This window comes from Mobula birostris, chromosome 12 (assembly GCF_030028105.1).
Source record: "Mobula birostris isolate sMobBir1 chromosome 12, sMobBir1.hap1, whole genome shotgun sequence".
Lineage (NCBI taxonomy): Eukaryota > Metazoa > Chordata > Chondrichthyes > Myliobatiformes > Myliobatidae > Mobula > Mobula birostris.
Genome location: NC_092381.1, coordinates 61811877 through 61830517, shown reverse-complemented (window position 1 = coordinate 61830517; position 18641 = coordinate 61811877). Strand labels below are relative to the sequence as shown.

General features: G+C 38.5%; 2 protein-coding genes across 5 annotated transcripts in view; one reads left to right on the top strand and one right to left on the bottom strand.

The window, feature by feature from the left end:
* Nucleotides 1-10623, top strand: part of raver2 (ribonucleoprotein, PTB-binding 2) — a 179018-nt gene extending 168395 nt beyond the window's left edge. For both annotated transcript variants that reach the window (XR_011888030.1, XR_011888029.1), the window contains exon 17: nt 10589-10623. The gene's annotated coding sequence lies outside the window, so the exon portion shown is untranslated. The remainder of the gene's footprint in view (nt 1-10588) is intronic.
* Nucleotides 1-18641, bottom strand: part of jak1 (Janus kinase 1) — a 135245-nt gene that overhangs the window by 12223 nt on the left and 104381 nt on the right. For all 3 annotated transcript variants that reach the window (XM_072273884.1, XM_072273883.1, XM_072273882.1), the window contains exons 12-19: nt 17738-17890; nt 16556-16643; nt 14221-14354; nt 8946-9081; nt 6440-6591; nt 5100-5253; nt 4382-4476; nt 2726-2918 (exon numbers count right to left, since the gene is read on the bottom strand). In XM_072273884.1, the coding sequence (XP_072129985.1) occupies nt 2726-2918; nt 4382-4476; nt 5100-5253; nt 6440-6591; nt 8946-9081; nt 14221-14354; nt 16556-16643; nt 17738-17890 (1105 nt within the window). The remainder of the gene's footprint in view (nt 1-2725; nt 2919-4381; nt 4477-5099; nt 5254-6439; nt 6592-8945; nt 9082-14220; nt 14355-16555; nt 16644-17737; nt 17891-18641) is intronic.

Here is an 18641-nt window from a genome sequence, read left to right as displayed (position 1 = left end):
TAGAAACATTAACTTTTGCAATGTAAGTGAAACCAGGCCTAATGAAGAAGAACTGCTTGTGTGGGAGCAAAATGTTGGGGTATTAAGGAGGGACATCTTCAAAAGGCATTACTTCAAGAAGGTGGCATCTATTGTTAAGGGCCCTCACCATTCAGGATGTGCTACCATTAGAGAAGTGTAAAGACACAATGTTTCAGAAACAGCTTCTTCCCCTCCACAGTCATATTTCTGAACAGTCCACCAGCCCATGAATACCCCTTACCATTCCTATTTGCACTATTTTTTTTATTTTTTATTGCAGCTTACGCTATTTCTTGCACTGTACCGCTGCAACAAAAACAAGTTTCACGACATACGTCAACAATAATAAATCTAATTTTGATTCTGAACTTAGAGCCCAGGCAACTGATAACTGCTGTGCTTGCCAGCATGCTAACACTACTGCCTCAGAGCTCTGGGCATTGAGTTTTAATCCTTGGGTCCTCTATGTGTGGGGTTTGCATGTTCTGTCTATGACCTAGTGGGTTTCTTCCACATATTCCTGTTTCCTCTTACAGGCAATTGTAATTTATCCATCGGTACAAGACAAAAAGAACAAAAGATTTGATGGGCATATGCCTGGGAGATTAGTTTGCAGCATGGCAGTGAAATGAGGGGAGAATCGGACTGCAGTCCAGGAAGCATGTATTTAATAGATCAAATGGCCTTCTGTGTCATTTTAAAATGAGCTATCAACGTAATGACTATTCAATGGAATTTCACTCATACCAGAACCAAGAGTTAATTATATGTCTATGAGTAGCTTTGCAACTAAGCTCAATTCTTCACTCACCAAAACACTTCCAGAGAGTCACCCAGAAACTATAGCTGATGTTTTGACCCCAATGCTAACAGCTTGCATTGACATATTGCCTCTAAAGCAGGGGGTCCTAACCAAGGATTCACAGACCCCTCTGTTAATGGTAAGGCTCCATGGCATAAAAAAGAATGGAAACCCCTGTCCCACGGCATAAGAAAGCAGCATCAGTGATGGAGAGTTTTTTGGGAAAATTTATACTTAGAAAGGCAAAGATTAAACAAAAATATTCAATATGGGTTTGATAGCGTGCAATTTTTCTAACCAAGCTGCTAGAACATTTTTGAAGACGTAACAAAATGTATTGATGAGGACAATGTGATTGATCTAGTCTACATCATTTCCCTAAAGCCTCTGACAAGTTTGCACATGAGGAAAGCGGTTCAAAACTTAAGAGCCCATTTGCACTAGGGCAAAGTTACAAACTGGATCCAAAATTATTTTTGTAATAGAAGGAAGAGAGTGATGGTGGAAGGTTTTGTGAAGGGAAGCTTCGGACTAATTTTGTAGCACAAGTGTCCATGCTGTTTAGTGTATATATTAGTGATATGGATATAGGGGATATGATTTATAGATGGAAACAAGGATACCAGAAAATAACAGCAGAGGTAGATGAGCTGGTGAAGAATATATTGGATATTTACTTTCATTAGTCAAAGAACTATACATAAGAATAAGAGGCTATGATAAAACATTGGTTTGGCCATTAATGTAATTCTTCTTCTGTTGTCCATCGAAATCCGATGACGACGTCCACTCCTTTAATGGTGAGATCTTTGATGACAATACAGTCCTATTCTGGACCCACAAGCATCTATTGCAGGTGGGACATGTATATGTAATAGTGGTGGTGGTTGTAGTGGCAACCATGGCTGCATTTCTCCTGGCTCTCTTCTGCTGTCTTCTGGTTGTTCTTCCCATCTCCAGAATACGAACCCCGTCCCGACACAGCTGTCGCCAAGTGGTACGGTCAGCAGCAACCTCCTCCAGGTCCTTGGGTCTGATCTCGCACTTCCTTAAAGCATTCTTCATCTGATCCTTATAGCACTTCTTCTGCCTTCCAGCTGAACGTTGACCATGATGTAGCTGGCCGTATAACACTCTGCGGGGTAGCCGATATGGGGGCATCCTTATCACGTGCCCCAGCCACTGCAGCTGATGCTGGGTGATCGTGGGCTCAGTACTTCTGCAGTTGGTCTTTACAAGTATTTCACTGTGAGGCAGCCGCTCACGTCAGATAATTCCCAGGATGCGCTGGAGGCAGCTTATGTGGAAGTGCGCCAAGGTACAGTATTACTGTAATACTGCATACACAAAAGGAAAGATGATATTACAATGGAGAGGGTCAGAGGAAATTCAACACAAGGTTGTCTGGGATGGAGTGCTTCATTTATAAGGATGGACTGGGTTGTTTTCCTCAGAACAAAGAAGCCTGAGGAGACACCTGATAGAGACATTCATAAACACTGAGGGGCATAGATAATATGAAATTTTTCCCATACTAACTACAGTACATCTAAAACTAGAGTGTCTAAGTTTATGATAAGGATTAGCAGATATAGATGGGATCTGAGGGGAAATCTTTTTAATCTAGAAGATTGCTGAAATCTGAAATACACTGCCCAAAATCAGGATGGAGATGGCTATTTTCACAACATTTAAGTATTTAGCCAAGCACTTGAATTACCAATACCCTAATTGGATAATCGACTAAATCTGTGACTAAATTTGCAAAACTCCCTGGTCTGTAGTATTCACAACCATTACATTACACTACATTTACCAAATGAGCATTTAAGGTAACAGAAGGTTGAAGCTGACAGAAAAATCACAATTCAGAAACATCTAAGAAAGTTAATAGAGCATTACCTTCTTCTGTGCATATTCCTTTATACTTAACAATATTTTCATGGTAGAGAGTCTTCAGAATTTCAACTTCTCGTTTGAGATCTGCTTTGTGTTCTTCACTGCTTTCTGGTTTCATTGATTTGACAGCAACAAGTTCTCCAGTATTATCAGCCTCTGGATCATAACGACAGAGCTCAACCTTCCCAAAGTGACCCTTACGAATTTTTAAAAAAATGTAGTTAATTAATTTCAAACTGGATTGACCACAGTCACTATTTTGCAGAATAGCTGACTCTAAGTTGATCATAGAGGTTCATCAAAAGATTAATTGCTGCTTAAGTCAGAGTTTAAATCTGTACCAGTCTGCTCAGCTCTTTCTTGATAGTGATCTACCCAGACAGAAGATTAACTCAGCTTGAGAAGTTCTGCTTCATTTGGGTCAGACATCAAAATAATCATAACACAGAGCCAAGATTTCTCAGGCTAAGGTTAGGGACTCCAACAATTCCAATGGCTTTCAATGGACTGTGCGGCCAAACTGATGACAAAGACTTTAGCAGTCTATGATTATGTTCTCTTCCAGCTCATCAGCACATGCATCTGGGACTGTTGTACACACCATTGTGCAGCAAATAAGACGAGAAGACTACAATTTGATTAGTGTTTTTCTGGAAAAACTGGTTGAATCTGATCTGATAGCAAGGACCTGCAATTTTTGTTAATCAAACCCACCTCAGACCTAATAACTACAGTCAGCAAAGCTCAAGTTCTTGACAGAACATTACATGAAAAACACAACAGATCATTTAGTGTCACTTGGTCCCTTCAATTAAACAACTAGCTTAAATCACAATTTTATACATTTTATTCGTTATGTTTCATCCCAGATGCCCCAATGTCATTGCCAGTTGTATTAATTTTTTTAAGTGGATTAAAATAATACTCTTGGTCTTACACCAATAAAGGAGGCTAGAATACAATATCAATGAGAATTTTTTTTCAGTTCACCAAACAGTGACTGGAACATGAATCTTCGAATGATTTATAAATGTGAACTAACTTATCAATTTTTAAATTGTTAAACATTCATTGGAACCAAAATTCCAATTTACAAATTAAGGATCAAAAGTGAACCCTGCCTACAAGCAAATCAAGACTTAGTAGACTTCTAGTTGAGGCAAATGAATTTTTAGAAGGAATTAAAAGAGAAAATATTAGAAATCTTTAGTGGTCCTGGCACCCAAGGCTATGGCTATGGGTGGAGTACAGCATTGGCATAGCTAGGCATTAGAGTACTATTTTGGGGGGAAAAATAAAGCCTGCAGATTTAAAGTGTCAGTTTGTGTTTCTGAACCTTGTATTTTTCTTCATGTATAGCAGCTTATATTCTCATTACCCATCATTCTCTAAATAAACCTGAGCAAAATCTTAATTGATCAAGATACACTTCATGAGTATTATAGTTGTTCTTATGCCTCAAATTTGGAGCTGTTTACTTACAAAGTTTGCTGCATAGTCTCAGTGTTTCCAGCACTTTTTGTTGTTACATTGCTTTCTACCTTGTTCAAACTTGTTCATTTCCATCTGGACCTTTCAACCTTTATTCATGTTTTTCAATAACTTAACATATCTAATTATAATGTGACAAATCAAGTGCAAATAAAACCAGTTCCATACTTCACCAAGATCCCGTATCCTTCGTAGGAACCTTTTCTCAAAGTGGGTTGGGTCAATTTCTGCCCTGGGTTTATCTTCTGGAATTATATTTGGATCTGGTAAAAAGCATTAAAAAGACTTTTGAAGCAAATGTAAAAAAAGACAACCTTTATTGTGTCTATTAAGTGGTTATTTGATTTTTTTTAAAAAAAGACAATGCAAATAACCATTAATCAGTTCTTTACCATATCACACATACAACCTTGCCATAATGTGATGTGCATGTATGTCAGTAATTCCATCCTAATTGATTCAGTAATTATTCATGTCTCCATGCCAATTCAGTCACAGATGAGCAATTCTACATAATGATGACAAGGGAAAATCTACGCAAACCTACTATTCTTAATGTTGTTTTCGTAATGCCTTTTCACTTGCATTGAAGAAAATTTGGGTCTAGCATGTAATAAAATCTTTTTTCTCCTTTATTGTCATATTAAAAAAGCAGCAAGCACTACTCTAATTACAACTCTGTCAACTTTATGAAAACATGATTGGTCACCATAGGAGGTGCAAGAGTACTGGGTATAAATATGATAATGGGCTTAGGATAAAGGAAAAGGGGCCTGCCAAAGTCTCTGGACTGTATAATGTGAACTATTGACTTAAACAGTTATTTTATAAGATGCTGACAAAGTAACTAATAAAAAAAATCTTCCTGACATCTTAGTTAACTTACTTTGCTCTTGCAGTTTATTGATCTCTCTCATAATGGCCCGAAAGAATGGTCGCTCCGGTGGGTTGTAGGTCATGCACTGTTGCATTAGTTCAACCAGTTCCTTACAGGAGGATGAAGTTGTTAGTTTACACCGAGCTTCATAGAATCTTTCTTTCTGTGTCACAAAAAGCAAAGCATTTTATAATATGCAGATTACAAGCTGTAGATAAATTATCAAAGTGTTGAATGCAACTGCTGTTAAGGGAACGATACACATTAAATGAAAATGTTCAGTGATCTTAGTCTTGATGTTTAGAAGACTAGAGCTTATAGCCTAATGTTGGAGGAAGGACAACATGTGACAACCTTGTAGATAAAACAAAAAGAATGTTGGCTGTACTGTAAAAATTTGTCACTGCATAATGACCTACAAGGCCAATCTGCTGTGGATCTTGCGTCTCATAGGTCAGTAGATTTATTTGGTGAAAATATTTAACAGAAGAAATTAGATTTTACATAATCTGAAGGCTTCATTGTCATTGCTACTAATTAATACTTAATCCCAGATATAATTAATTGGATGTAAACTACTCAGTTGCCTGGTGCAATTTGTACAAATGTCTGTTTAGTAAATTAACTCAACCCGAGGATTACAAGATGAATAATATAACCATTCTGATACCGTACCTACAATTGGGCACCAAATGTAATTCATTAGGAAAAGATCCCTCTGGTATTAATACCCCCTGGGAAACAATGCCCAGAGCATAAATAGCCAATACAATTCAAATGCAGTTCCAAGTATCAAAACATGGCTAAAATAAAACCATAGATGTGCACTTATTATCATTTAAGTTTCTGTTCAACTATCTCCAGAATTATTTGGGAGGAAAAGGTGAAGACTAAATTATCAAAGCTTTACCAAATAGTTCATATTAAAATTCTTTGTCAGGAATAAAGATTAAGGACATCATTACAATTCTGCTCCAGTCTTTTTTATACAAACAATATCCTCTCAAACAGAACAAAAACAAACAAATTGATCAATACAAAAATCTCCTGTTTCTTAATTGAGTTAAATCCTCATATTGGACAGATAAATTTTAGCTGCAGACCAAGAATTTAGTGATTATCACTTTGAAAGAATTGGACCCTGGTGGACAACATCCTTAGGCAAGATGATAAATTTACATTCCTGTTCGATTGTGTCCTTTTTTTAAATTGCTTGTATTCAAAGAAATATATAATAGAAAATGTTGACTCAAACAACAGTAAAAATCCATGACACAAGGAAGGTAAAAGGAATGGACATACTTTGGAAATAGTAAAACAAAGGAAGACGTTGTTCATAATTAAAATACCTCTGCCAAGCTGCGATCTTTCAGAGGCACTTCTCCATTATAGCAGATGGCCCACAGAGTGGTACCAAAACTCCACTTATCTATGGCAATGCTCAAGTTTCTGGAATTTTCTACACATTCCGGTGCAATCCATGGAATGCGTTCAATACGTTCTACAATAGTAAGAAACAAATTAATAAGTGGAGTATGCTAGAAAGAAATCTTTTATGATCATGATTAAGACTTATGTTTAGAAGTTTACATTTACAGTGAAACTTAATGGATTCTAAAAAATAATTAAGTCCACCTATTGAACACAGACTTGGATTTCTTGCTGCCCTGACACACTGATTCTAGGTCATCTATAACTCCTCTGTGTCAACTGTACCTTTAGGATCTGAAAGTGGCCATTTGAATGTGCAAGGCCTGTCAAAAAGTGCTGCCTGGCTACTCAGGTGCAATGAAATTTGTCTTCACACCAATTGCATTTCTCTTCCACAATCTGTAAATCAATAGCAACAGTTGATGATCATGAACAGAATTTCTGTGTTCCTCAGTGCTGGGAAATTGAGGTTCAGTGCAATGAGCCTGTTGTTGTTTGGAAGAGTTCAGTCATTGACACAAGCCAAGTGGTTAATTATCAATATGTAACAGCCAGCTCTGTATCTAGGGCCTTTCCCAACATGTCCCGGTTTAGAACATATTGTATTAGATGATGTGTCACTGCAGCAGCAAGGGAGGTTCTAAGCTATTGTAAACTAACATACCATGAAAAATTTCATAGCAAATATGATATGAGTAATCATTTTGTTTGCTGTAATGATGCATATGTTTGATTACAGGGCCAGGTCTGGGAAAGTATCAGTGCTTTCCATTACCTGTAAAATTATGGGATTTATCCTTTCTATATATCAAACTAAAACCAATTAACCTGAAATTCTGCCCAAAGCTGTCATTTCCATTCCGCCTGCATGCCATTCCAGCAATTTCCATACCAATCAGTGCCTTCCTGCCAATCTGCTGCTATCAGCATCTGTTGATCATCTTGGAACTTTGCCACACCTTCAAGCTCAAAAGATTCCACCTAAACCTTTGTTTCTCGCACCTCATTGCAACTCAAAGCAGATTCTCACATACCATCTGTTATCATCCTGATCTTCAACTCCCCAATCATCATGGACTGACCTTCACTACTGAGCAGGTGAGAAGGGTTCTGGGGAAACTCAGACACAGCAAAGCATTGGTGTGAACCCCAAGGTCCTGAAGGAGTGTCCTAAGCATTTGTCTGGAGTTCTCCACATTTTCAACCTGAGTCTCAGCGTGGAAAGGGTCCCAACTGTGTGGAAAACGTTGTGTGTGGTTCCATTACCCAAGAAAGGCCAACCAAAAGTCTTGAATGATTACCACCCAGTGGCCCTGACCTCACACATCATGAAGACCCTAGAGAGGCTGGCCCTGGCTCATCTCCAACCCCTAGTCAGATCAGCCCGCAATCCCCTGAACTTTGCCTACCAGGAGCACATTGGAACCAATGATGCTGTCATCTACCTGCTGAATAGAGCCTACTCCCATCTGGATAAGCAAGGCAGCACTGTGAGGGTCATGTTTTTTTTTTATTTCTCAAGTGCCTTCAATACCACACAGCCCTTACTGCTGTGGGGAGAGCTCCCAGCTACTGATGGACTTTAGGACGACTAATCCTGCACTGCTCCCTATTACTATTGATGGTGAGGATGTGGATGTGCTGAGGACCTACAAGTATCGGGGGGAGGGGTGATCCACCTGGTTGACAGACGAATGGAGAACCAAAACAGAGGCTGTGTATAAGAAGGGCCAGAGTCTCCTCTACGTCCTGAGGAGACTGGGGTCCTTTGGAGTATGCAGGCCTCTGCTTCACATGTTCTACCAGTCTATTGTTACCAGTACAATTTTCCGTACAGTGGTGACATCAACATGGGTGATGTCAACAGGTTCAATAAACTAATTAGGAAGTCTGGCTCTGTTATAGGAGTCAAATTGGACACACTGGAGGCTGTGGTAGAACAAAGGACCCTCTGGAAAATCTTGGCAATTCTGCACTGTTTCTCACCCTCTGCATGTCACCTTGGCTGAACAGAAGAACACTTTTAGTAATAGACCAAGACAACAGCACTGCTCCAAAGAACGCTATATGAGGTCATTCTTACCATCGGCCATAAGGCTCTATAATGAATCAACCTACAGCCAGGGAAGTGACGACCCCCTCCCCCACCCCGTTAGATTGTTTGAGGCAACTTAGTTTTTATTCTTTCTTACTTCTAATATTTGTATATCTGTGCACTTGCAATGCTACTATGACACTAATTTACTTTGGGATCAATAAAGTATCTATCTATCTTTATCCCATAGGTAAACACAGTTGTACTATTTGTTGTAAGATGACAAAGAACTGCTTTTCCTCTGATAATTTAGGTTAAAAATAAACTCTGTGCTTTCAAAACAGCGTTTCCCCTAAAATTCAGAGCCTCTAAAATACTGGTAATGTTACCTTCTCTGGACAGCGCCGATAGAGGAACTCCTGGGTCACTCAGTTTGATGAATGGACCTCCATCATTTTCAATCCCTTTTCTTGCCAGCAAAATATTTTTTGTGCATACATTTCCATGCACTAAATTCTTATCCTCCTATTAATGAAATTATTCATATTAGATCCATACTTGATCTCAGAGATGATGAAATGTATGTCAATTTTTCTCCATCCAATGGAAATCGTGCAAAAGATGATGAAAGCAGAAAAAGAAGCTCAGCGCTTTAAGCCTAAATCATCCCGTATCACCCAATTAATCAAAAAATCTGCTTTAAAAAGTTTTTAAAAAGCAGCAAGATCATGATTGAAATTAGAATACAAATCATCTCATTAATCAGTAGTTAAGGTTTCTTCACACCAATTAGTCAAACTTCCAACTACTTTTCCATTTATTCCCTTTTGTCAATAAACCACATATTAATAAGGTTAAATGGTATGTGTTTCAACTTTTAACTTCAAAATGCATTAGAACATGACCACAAAACACCAGTTGTACACGAGCCAGCCACTTAGTATGATCATGGCTGATCTTTTACCTCAGTACTAGTTTACTGTACTCACCTCATATCCAAAAATCTATCAATTTCTGTCTTATGTACACACTACTATTAAACTTCCATCTTGGAAAGAGTATTCTGAAGATTCTGTATTCTCTGTGTGAATAAATATCTCTGCAATTCCATCCTAAAAGGACAAGCTCTTATTTTAAGATAATATCTCCAGTTCTAGACACCCCGAACATGAGAAGCAACAACTTTGCACCAACCCCTAAGTTTCAGTGGCATCACATTTCATTCATCTGGAAAAGAGTGCACCCCAACCTGCTTGATTTTTCCTCATCCAACCAAACTGACATCCCTGAACCAATCTGGTGAACCGTCACCACAATCTATCACTAGTATACCTGCACTCAGTTTTGGAGACCTGTCCTGTACAAAATATTTCAGGTTGCATCCTGGCCCTGTATAGTCGAAGCAAGGAAATCCTTGCAGGAAAAGCCAATGCAATACATGCCTTCTATATTTTTGCGTTTGCTATCCAACACAACTGAATTTAAAAATGCCACGATTTTTTACTAGCAAAGTGGATGACCCTACACTTTTCCATCACCCTTGTCCTTGCCCGTGCCCTTTCATATTCCTAGTAAATATTGTTTTGAAGCTTTTCTGCATCATCCTCACAGGCAACACTGTCACCCAGTTTTGCATCACAAGCAAACTTGCATAGCTAGCTGTCAATTCCCTGATTCACATCATTGAAGTACATAGTGAACAGCTTGTAGTCTCCAAGAAAATAACCGCTCCCTCAAGAATAAAGGAGCTGGTTGTGGACTACAGGAGGAATGGAGACATCAATGGATCTGGGGTTGAGAGGGTGAACAGCTTTAAGTTCCTCAGCATAAACATCACCAAGGATCTCACATGGTCTGTACATACCAGCAGTGTCATGAAAAAGGCACAACAGCACATCTTTCACTCAGACAGTTAAAGACGTTTGGTATGGCCCCCCAAATTCTAAGAACTTTCTATAGGGGCATGATTTGAGAGCATCCTGACTGGCTGTATCACTGCCTGGTATGGGAACTGTACTTCCTTCAATTGCAGGACTCTGCAGAGAGTGGTGCGGACAGCCCAGTGCATCTGTAGATGTGAACTTCCCACTATTCAGGACATTTACAAAGACAGGTGTGTAAAAAGGACCCGGAGGTTCGTTGGAGACCCGAATCACCCCAACCACAAACTGTTCCAGCTGCTACCATCCAGGAAACGATACCGCAGCATAACAGCCAGGACCAACAGGCTCCGGGACAGCTTCTTCCACCAGGCAATCAGACTGTTTTATTCATGCTGAGACATGTATTTCTATGTTATATAGACTATCCTATTGTACATAATATTTAAATGACTATGATTGTACATTTGAACGGAGATGTAATGTAAATATTTTTACTCATGTACATGAAGGATGTAAATAATAAAGTCAATTCAATGCAACATTGATCCCTGCCCATCAGTAATCCAGAAAAAAAACTAATTCTCTGTAAACCTGTTTTGACATCATGCCAGAAAAAGTTTCCACTCATTTTGTTTACTACTTCTGTGTGGCACTTTATTGAAGACCTTCCAAATATCCAAATGCACAAAATCAAGTAGTTTGCTCTTTTGTATTTCTGTAATTTACAACATCAAAATATGATTTTCTTTACATACTTCTACCCGACTGCCCAATCATATTGACTTTCTAAATTGCTACTTTCTCAATAATATATTTCAGTATTTCCTCTACTGCTGATGACAGGGTAACATGTCTACAGTTCTCCATTTATCCCCTTTCTGTAATTTTAAAAACTAGGGTTACATTTATTATTCTAAAACCATCTCTGATGCACTCCAAACTTTTCTGCTAATTTAGCTTGCTCAGGCTATATGGTCCCCTATCAATATTGTGTATTTGTTGTTACTTATAGCTCCAATTTCCTGAATTTAACTCCAAGTATTTGGATTTCCAAAAGGTGCCACACTTTACCATTGTAGTTTGGAGATTTATATTGTTGTTGTTGAGTGCCATCAAGTCGTCGATTCATGGTGACCCTACGGATAATGTAGTTGTCCATAGGATCTTCATGGCAAGATAAGGAAGTAGATTGCCAGGCCATTCTTCTGCAGAAGTGCGGCTGCGGCCCAGGTTGGGACCCGGTTGGATTTGAACTCAGGACCATGCATCTCAAAAGTCCAGAGCCATACCACTGGCCAGTCCAAAGGTTTTTATACCTGGTTGGATTTGAACTCAGGACCATGCATCTCAAAAGTCCAGAGCTATACCACTGGCCAGTCCAAAGGTTTATATACAACCCCTATTTTGCAACATGTTACTGAGTTTGTACTTAATTATTTTGTTCCATGCCCTTAGTTGACTTAGCTTTGACCAAAGCTGGGTGCATTCAGATGAAGCACCTTCAATTTTTGCTTACTCAAATTCCAAATAGAGGTTCAGCCTTGTGCTTCTAAGAACAGTCTTTTCTCAACATATTGGTAGCACTTAGCCTCAGTGAGTCCAATAGGATCATGGTTATTGCTTTATCTCAGCCTCATTTATTTTTACCTCCACTAACCACATATTCATCAACTCCCATATTATCTATAAATCTGTCAACATCTATACCAAATATACTCAACAAGCCTGCATAATCCTCCTTGGTAGAAAATTCCTAAAGTTCGTCACCTTTTGGGTTAAGAAATTCCTTCTCTGTCCTGAATGTCTAACTCTTTATATTGAGTAATTGTTGGTTCTAGTTACACCACCCAGGGAAAACATTAACTCCGCATTTGTCCCCTCAAACCATGTAAGAACTATAATAATCTTGCTTCCATAATTGCTTTTTCTTTATCTTTCTAAATTCCCCGTCATCAGCAGCCAACTCCTGCCAACTATTTAAAGGAATGTCTTATCTACTATTGTCACAGCTGTGTAGAAAGGTTTCTCTTGCTTATTCTCTTGAACCGGTTATACAGAAACATTATTCCATTGAGTCATGAATCGCCACCAACTGTTTCTATCTTGAACTCTTAACTATTTTATACACTCTTAAAAATAACAATAATATTGCCTCAGTATTTATTGATTTGTTGGCTAAAACTGCATTGGCATATAAAAATTGCTGGTGAATGCAGCAGGCCAGGCAGCATCTATAGGACGAGGTACAGTCAATGTTTCGGGCCGAGACCCTTCGTCAGAATTAACTGAAAGAAGATGTAGTAAGAGATTTGAAAGTGGGAGGGGGAGGGGGAGATCCAAAATGATAGGAGAAGACAGGAGGGACTCCCACTTTCAGATCTCTTACTATCTCTTCTTTCAGTTAGTCCTGACGAAGGGTCTCGGCCCAAAACGTCGACTGTACCTCTTCCTATAGACATGCCTGGCCTGCTGCGTTCACCAGCAATTTTTATGTGTGTTGCTTGAAATTCCAGCATCTGCAGAATTCTTCGTGTTTGCGTTTTTAAAACTGCATTGTGTGTGTCTACTGCAATCTTCCTAAGGTTTTACATAGATAAATCATTCATAATCACTTTGCATATTTTGAACTTCCTGACACAAAATCAATTAATCTAGAACAGAGAACACAGAGCAATACAGCACAGGAACAAGCCCTTTAGCCTATAATACCAAATTGAACTAAACTTATCTGTCTGCATGGATTAATCTCTCTCCATTCCCTGAACATTCAAGTGTCCAAATAAATGTCCCAAATGCCACTATTGTACCCACTTCCACCACCACTCCTGGCAGTAAGTTCCTACAACTCTGTAAAAACCTTATCCCATTCATCTCCTTTTAACTTTCTCCTTCTCATCATAAAGCCATGCCCTTTAGCATTCACATTTCCACCCTTGCAAAACGACCATCTATCCTGTCAATGCCACTCATAATTGTATAAATCACTATCAAGTCTCCTCTCAGTTTCTGATGTTCCAGAGAAAACAACACAAGTTTGTCTAACCTCTCCATATAGCAAATCCTCCCCAATCCAGGAAGCATCCTGGTGGAGCTCTTCTGCACCCTCTCTAAAGCCTCCTGTAACGCGATAACTAGAACTGCACACAATACTCTAAAAACAGCTTAACCAAAGTTTTATAGTTCTGAAACATGACTTCCAGACTCATACCCAATGGCTAAACAATAAAGATAAGCATGCCACATGCACTCTTTACCACCACATTTACTTGCAGATATCCACCTTCAGGGAGCTGAGGACTTGGACATCAGGATTCTTCTTTGCATCAATGTTCCTCAGGGTCCTGCCTTTTACTGTATACTTTCTCCTTTCAACTCACCTACCAAAGTGCAATACAGTACCTCATATTTGCCTAGACTAAACTTTATCTGCCTGTATCTGCATCGATCTACAATCAACTGTATCCTTTGATGATCTTCTTCACTAATTGTTGTCATCAAGTTTTGCAATTTTTTTTAAAACCAAATAAACTGTTGAACATATAAACCCCCATATATCTCTTTGCTCTGTGATACTCAGCTTTCTCCAAAAATTTTCAAATTAAAAGTGCAGGAACTCATATTCACTAATACTAAGGTCAATCTGTTATTTGTTTTTATCATGTCATTAGCATCTTTCTCCAGTCTCAGATTTATTTGGACTGCACTTTCTCTTTATTACAATGTACAAGTTACATTATGCATGTGCATATACATTTTAGTAGGTTTAATATAGCACTCTTACCAAATAGCTCAATGCACTTGCCAACTGTTTAGCAACCAGAAATTTCCAAGGTGTGAAATTTGAAAGCTGTTCACGCTCTCTATGCATAAACAAATCAAGTGGTCCAAATTCAACCAATTCTTCAACCATGATATCTAGAAAAAAATATAGATGGCATTTTGAACCTTCATCATTATTTGACCAACTTTTTGATTAGAAATAAAAGAATTTTAAAAGAAAATTGAACTTTCTTTGAATTGTTTTACAGAAAGGTGTATGCACATATTAATCCCTCATTTGTTTTTTATACCAGTGATTTGAAGAAGCTTCAGAGCAGACAATTTATGCACAATATGTCACCATTAAGCTCTTCATCAATAACAGTATGAAAGGCAATGGCAATTGTTATTCAGGCACATTTTCTATAAGTATAAACGGAAATGACAATGATGATGTAAAGGTCTTATTTTAAACATCATGAACTAAACAAAACAGCTTTAGCTTCTGGGCCTCCTAGAGATTCCAAATTTGTTCTCCTTAAGGATCAGCACCACATTCTATAGTTAGTTTAGTGGAAACTTTGAGAGATATTACAGATGATCAAGGTTTCTTGTTGAAAAAACCCACATTTGCTCTAATGGGAGAAATTCTAAAAACAGTCAAGTAATCCAGCAACAGAAACAAAACAGTCTGTGCAGATCATCATTTCTGATTAAATCAGTTCGATGCAGCATGTTCCGAGAAGCAGAATGATTATGAAATACTGAAATTAATGTTTCTCTTCTTACAATGGTCAAGTCTACTGATCACCTGGAACAGCTACTCTTTAGATTCTAACTGAGACCACTGGACTGTGATTGAAGATAAGCAAACTTTAGATATAGAGGCGCCTCTCCATTGTGTCCATTCTTAATAAAATTGTACTCATGTTAGAGTACATTAACAGAGTTGGTCATTGGAATATAAAATGCTGGTTGCAGACTAAAAACTTAATCTATGTAAGGATGTAATAGACAAGACAACTTAAATATTGCTTAATGCCATAATTTAATGACTCTAACAATGAATCTTTTGTGTCAATTTTAAATAACATAAATAGCTGGACACTTTTTAAATAGGAAAAAAAGACAACTCACAAGTTTGTTACTATACAGGACCAACAACTCCATTGACTGGCTATGTATTGTTTTAAAATCAACCACCAAGAGAAACATTTAATTCCTTCTGTATTTCAGATTCATTATTCTCTCAGGGGCACAGACTTCAAACCTTGGGCAAAAGTTGAAAAAGAGAAATGCAAAAAGACCTCTGCTCAGCACTTACTATCTGGAATTCATCCTCTATGTCAGCAGCAGATTCAGAATTAATCTGTCTTTAAACACTCAAGAGAGAGAACAATCTGCTGCTCTATGGGAAGAGTCTGTGGGAATGGGGTTGATGGAATTAATTCAGCAGAAGTAGGCACACACTTAAATGGCTTCCTTCTACGTTATAATGATGCTTCGATTTTTAAAAAGGCGTATTCACCTCCAAATAAGCTAGGCTATTAGTCACTGTGAGGTCCTGGGGTTAGCCCGAAATAAAAGAATTTTCAACTTTTTCATGACAAAGGTCCATAGATAGTTTTATACATGGGACTTAGCACAAAAATGGATGACCATTGATAACATGTAACAATGATACATAACTAACTACTGCAGCAGCTGTCAGTCTTCAAACTCTGTGATTCAGCACTCCATTTCCTACCCTCTCATTCCTTGGGATAAAGGAACCGCAGCTATTTTGCACAATCCTTTTTGACCATTACAGAATTCACAAGTTGGTCATTGTGACCAGAATGAACAAGGAGAGGGCAGGATAACAAGAACTTCCGCAAACCTTTAACATCGGAATCTGTTTACTCCACAGCCCAACTGGTGCTCAATATGCGTTCCAAACATGTAATGTACCACATTTTGTTGAACATTAACAAATTAAAATATGCATTTATTTTTTAAATTGTGTGCATTACATTATGTATACAAATACAAGGGGTTTTTGAAAGTAGACTTTAACACAGGACAGTTAATGTACTTGCTAAGAATTCATCAAGTTCTAGAATGCAAAATTGTTGGCACAACTCACCAGTTGTTAGTCTGGCAGTGGGCCATATTAAATAAATAAATAAACGCCGGTCGCTTTTATCAGTCTAGAACAGGAATTCCTAACCTTTTTTATGCCGTGAACCCCTACCATCAACCATCAGGTCCATGGACCCCAGGTTGGGAACCCCTGGTCCAGAGTGACTTCAAATGTCATTTCAAAGCTGATAGGATACCCTGTCACCTGGGAAGTTAGTAAATAAAATGTTACTTACTCTCAAGATCTCGAACACAAACTCCATGTAAGAGTACAATGTGCTTATGAGAAACCTGCCTCATCATGCTAGCTGTTTCAAAAAAAGCCTGCAAAGGGAATAACATTTGCTTTACTGATAAAATACAAGACTATCAATTAATACATTAACCCATACAATACAAGACTGTGGATTAATACCAAAGTATCTTAAAATGTTCAGTATTTCAGAGAATACTGATTTTCTGCAAGTATCTCAAGTATTGTTTTAAGCTGAAACTTCACATGTTCTGGGGCTGAAGGAAGTGAAAAGCCTAGAGAAATGAGGCTGTGGATTTGGACATGATGCTTTGGGGCATTATGGGGTCCATTAGTTAGGGTTGACCATAGATGTTACCCATGTAGCAGGTTTCCCTCACCCTCTCCACACAGCTGGTGAATCCAAAGGAACAGTAGAGACTGACACACTTTGGCACCAGTGGCATTGCAGGAAGTGCCCGTCAACGTTGAACTCTACATGGGACTGCCTTAGGGATTCCAGCCTCAGATTTTTCTTCTGCGTTTACTCCAGAAGCCCCAGGAGTGGGCGTAGATGCAAGGCAGTGAAGGTTTGAGATCACAGTTTTCCTTCTCCTGGATGAGATGCCAACGATGGCTGACAAGCCCCATCTGTCTGGTTGACGCTGAGGAAATTGGCAATGACGTAGGGAGCATGGAAAAGATTTAAACAAATGAAGCTTGGCACAGGATATCACTAACATGAGATTTAGAAGAGTTGGAACTGGGTGAATCACAGCATTGCAAAACTTGACTCTAAAGATAACATCATGAATTCTGTGCAGATATTTTGACATGGAGAGGAAGAAGGGCAACACAGAGGTGAGTATAGACTGCTTTTCTAATATTGGAGGATGTGATTTGAAACTCTGTTCAGATTGAAAGAAGGCTCAGTCTTTAGTCTAACAGTAAAAATATTTTTCTTTCTCCTGATTTCCATTCTTTAAAAAAATACAAACTACATTTGAAAGCATATCAGTGTTTTCTTTAGTCAGTCAAGAGATAGGATCAAGTCAATCTATATTAGAATTAAAAACCAGGATGGGCAGTATTCAACCTCGCCCAAACCTAACAAACAAACCTAATTCCAATAAATTATTATTTATTTCAAACAAAGTTACCGCTGTGCAGGACAGCTACAGCTTACCAGTGAAATGTCCCTGTGACTAGGATCAAGGATTTTAAGGACCACTCGTAAGTCTTTTGGATGATAGAAACTTGCATTCTCCTCATCATCATCTTTGTAATTCAGTGTTCCAGAATAAATGTTTGTTCTGGTTCCTCTTCCAAGGTGTTCATTCTATTGGGTAAAATCAATTAAAGGTCCTGCATCAGATCTGGTGCCAAACCACACAAAGACACACAAAAAGGAACTCAACAAAGAAACTGTTATTGCTGTGAGACAACAACATTAAAGTAGGAAGTGGAAACAAATTAGGAAGTAGAACGACTGATTGAGGTCAGCAGTTGTGTTGGGGTTGTAAACAAAGGAACAGAATGGTGTGCTCAGGCACCACACACCAAATGGAGGTTCACTAAATTCCCCTTGTGCTGAATTTCTAATTTGTGCTACACTGCAACATCAAATTCCCTAGTTGGTCAGGAAGTCAAAGCTCTGTGAAAACATGTTGGTTCCAATTTCATTGCCTGGTTTACACACTATAGCATGGGTTCCCAACCTGGTGTCCATGAACTCCTCAGTTGAAGGTAGGGGTCCATGGCATAAAAAAAGGTTGGGAACCACTGCTCTATAGGTTGATCTTGGCTGAGTCAGTGTTTTATACCATCTGATTAGACGGTATAAAGCAGTAACGTTATGAGTAGATGCACTATGCTGCAATGCTAGAAAAAGGCAACCTCGAAAAAGCACATTCACTGAGTTCTAGGGGCCTGTATAGCTGCTTAAATTCTCTCTCTTTGTACTCTTGACAAAGTTCAACAATCCAATAACCTTTGATTATTATTTTTATATACTTGTCCACAACGTTATACTGAATACATAGATTGGAACCTCCCTCCTTCTCCTCCCCACCCAGCTTTGTCCCTTTTGA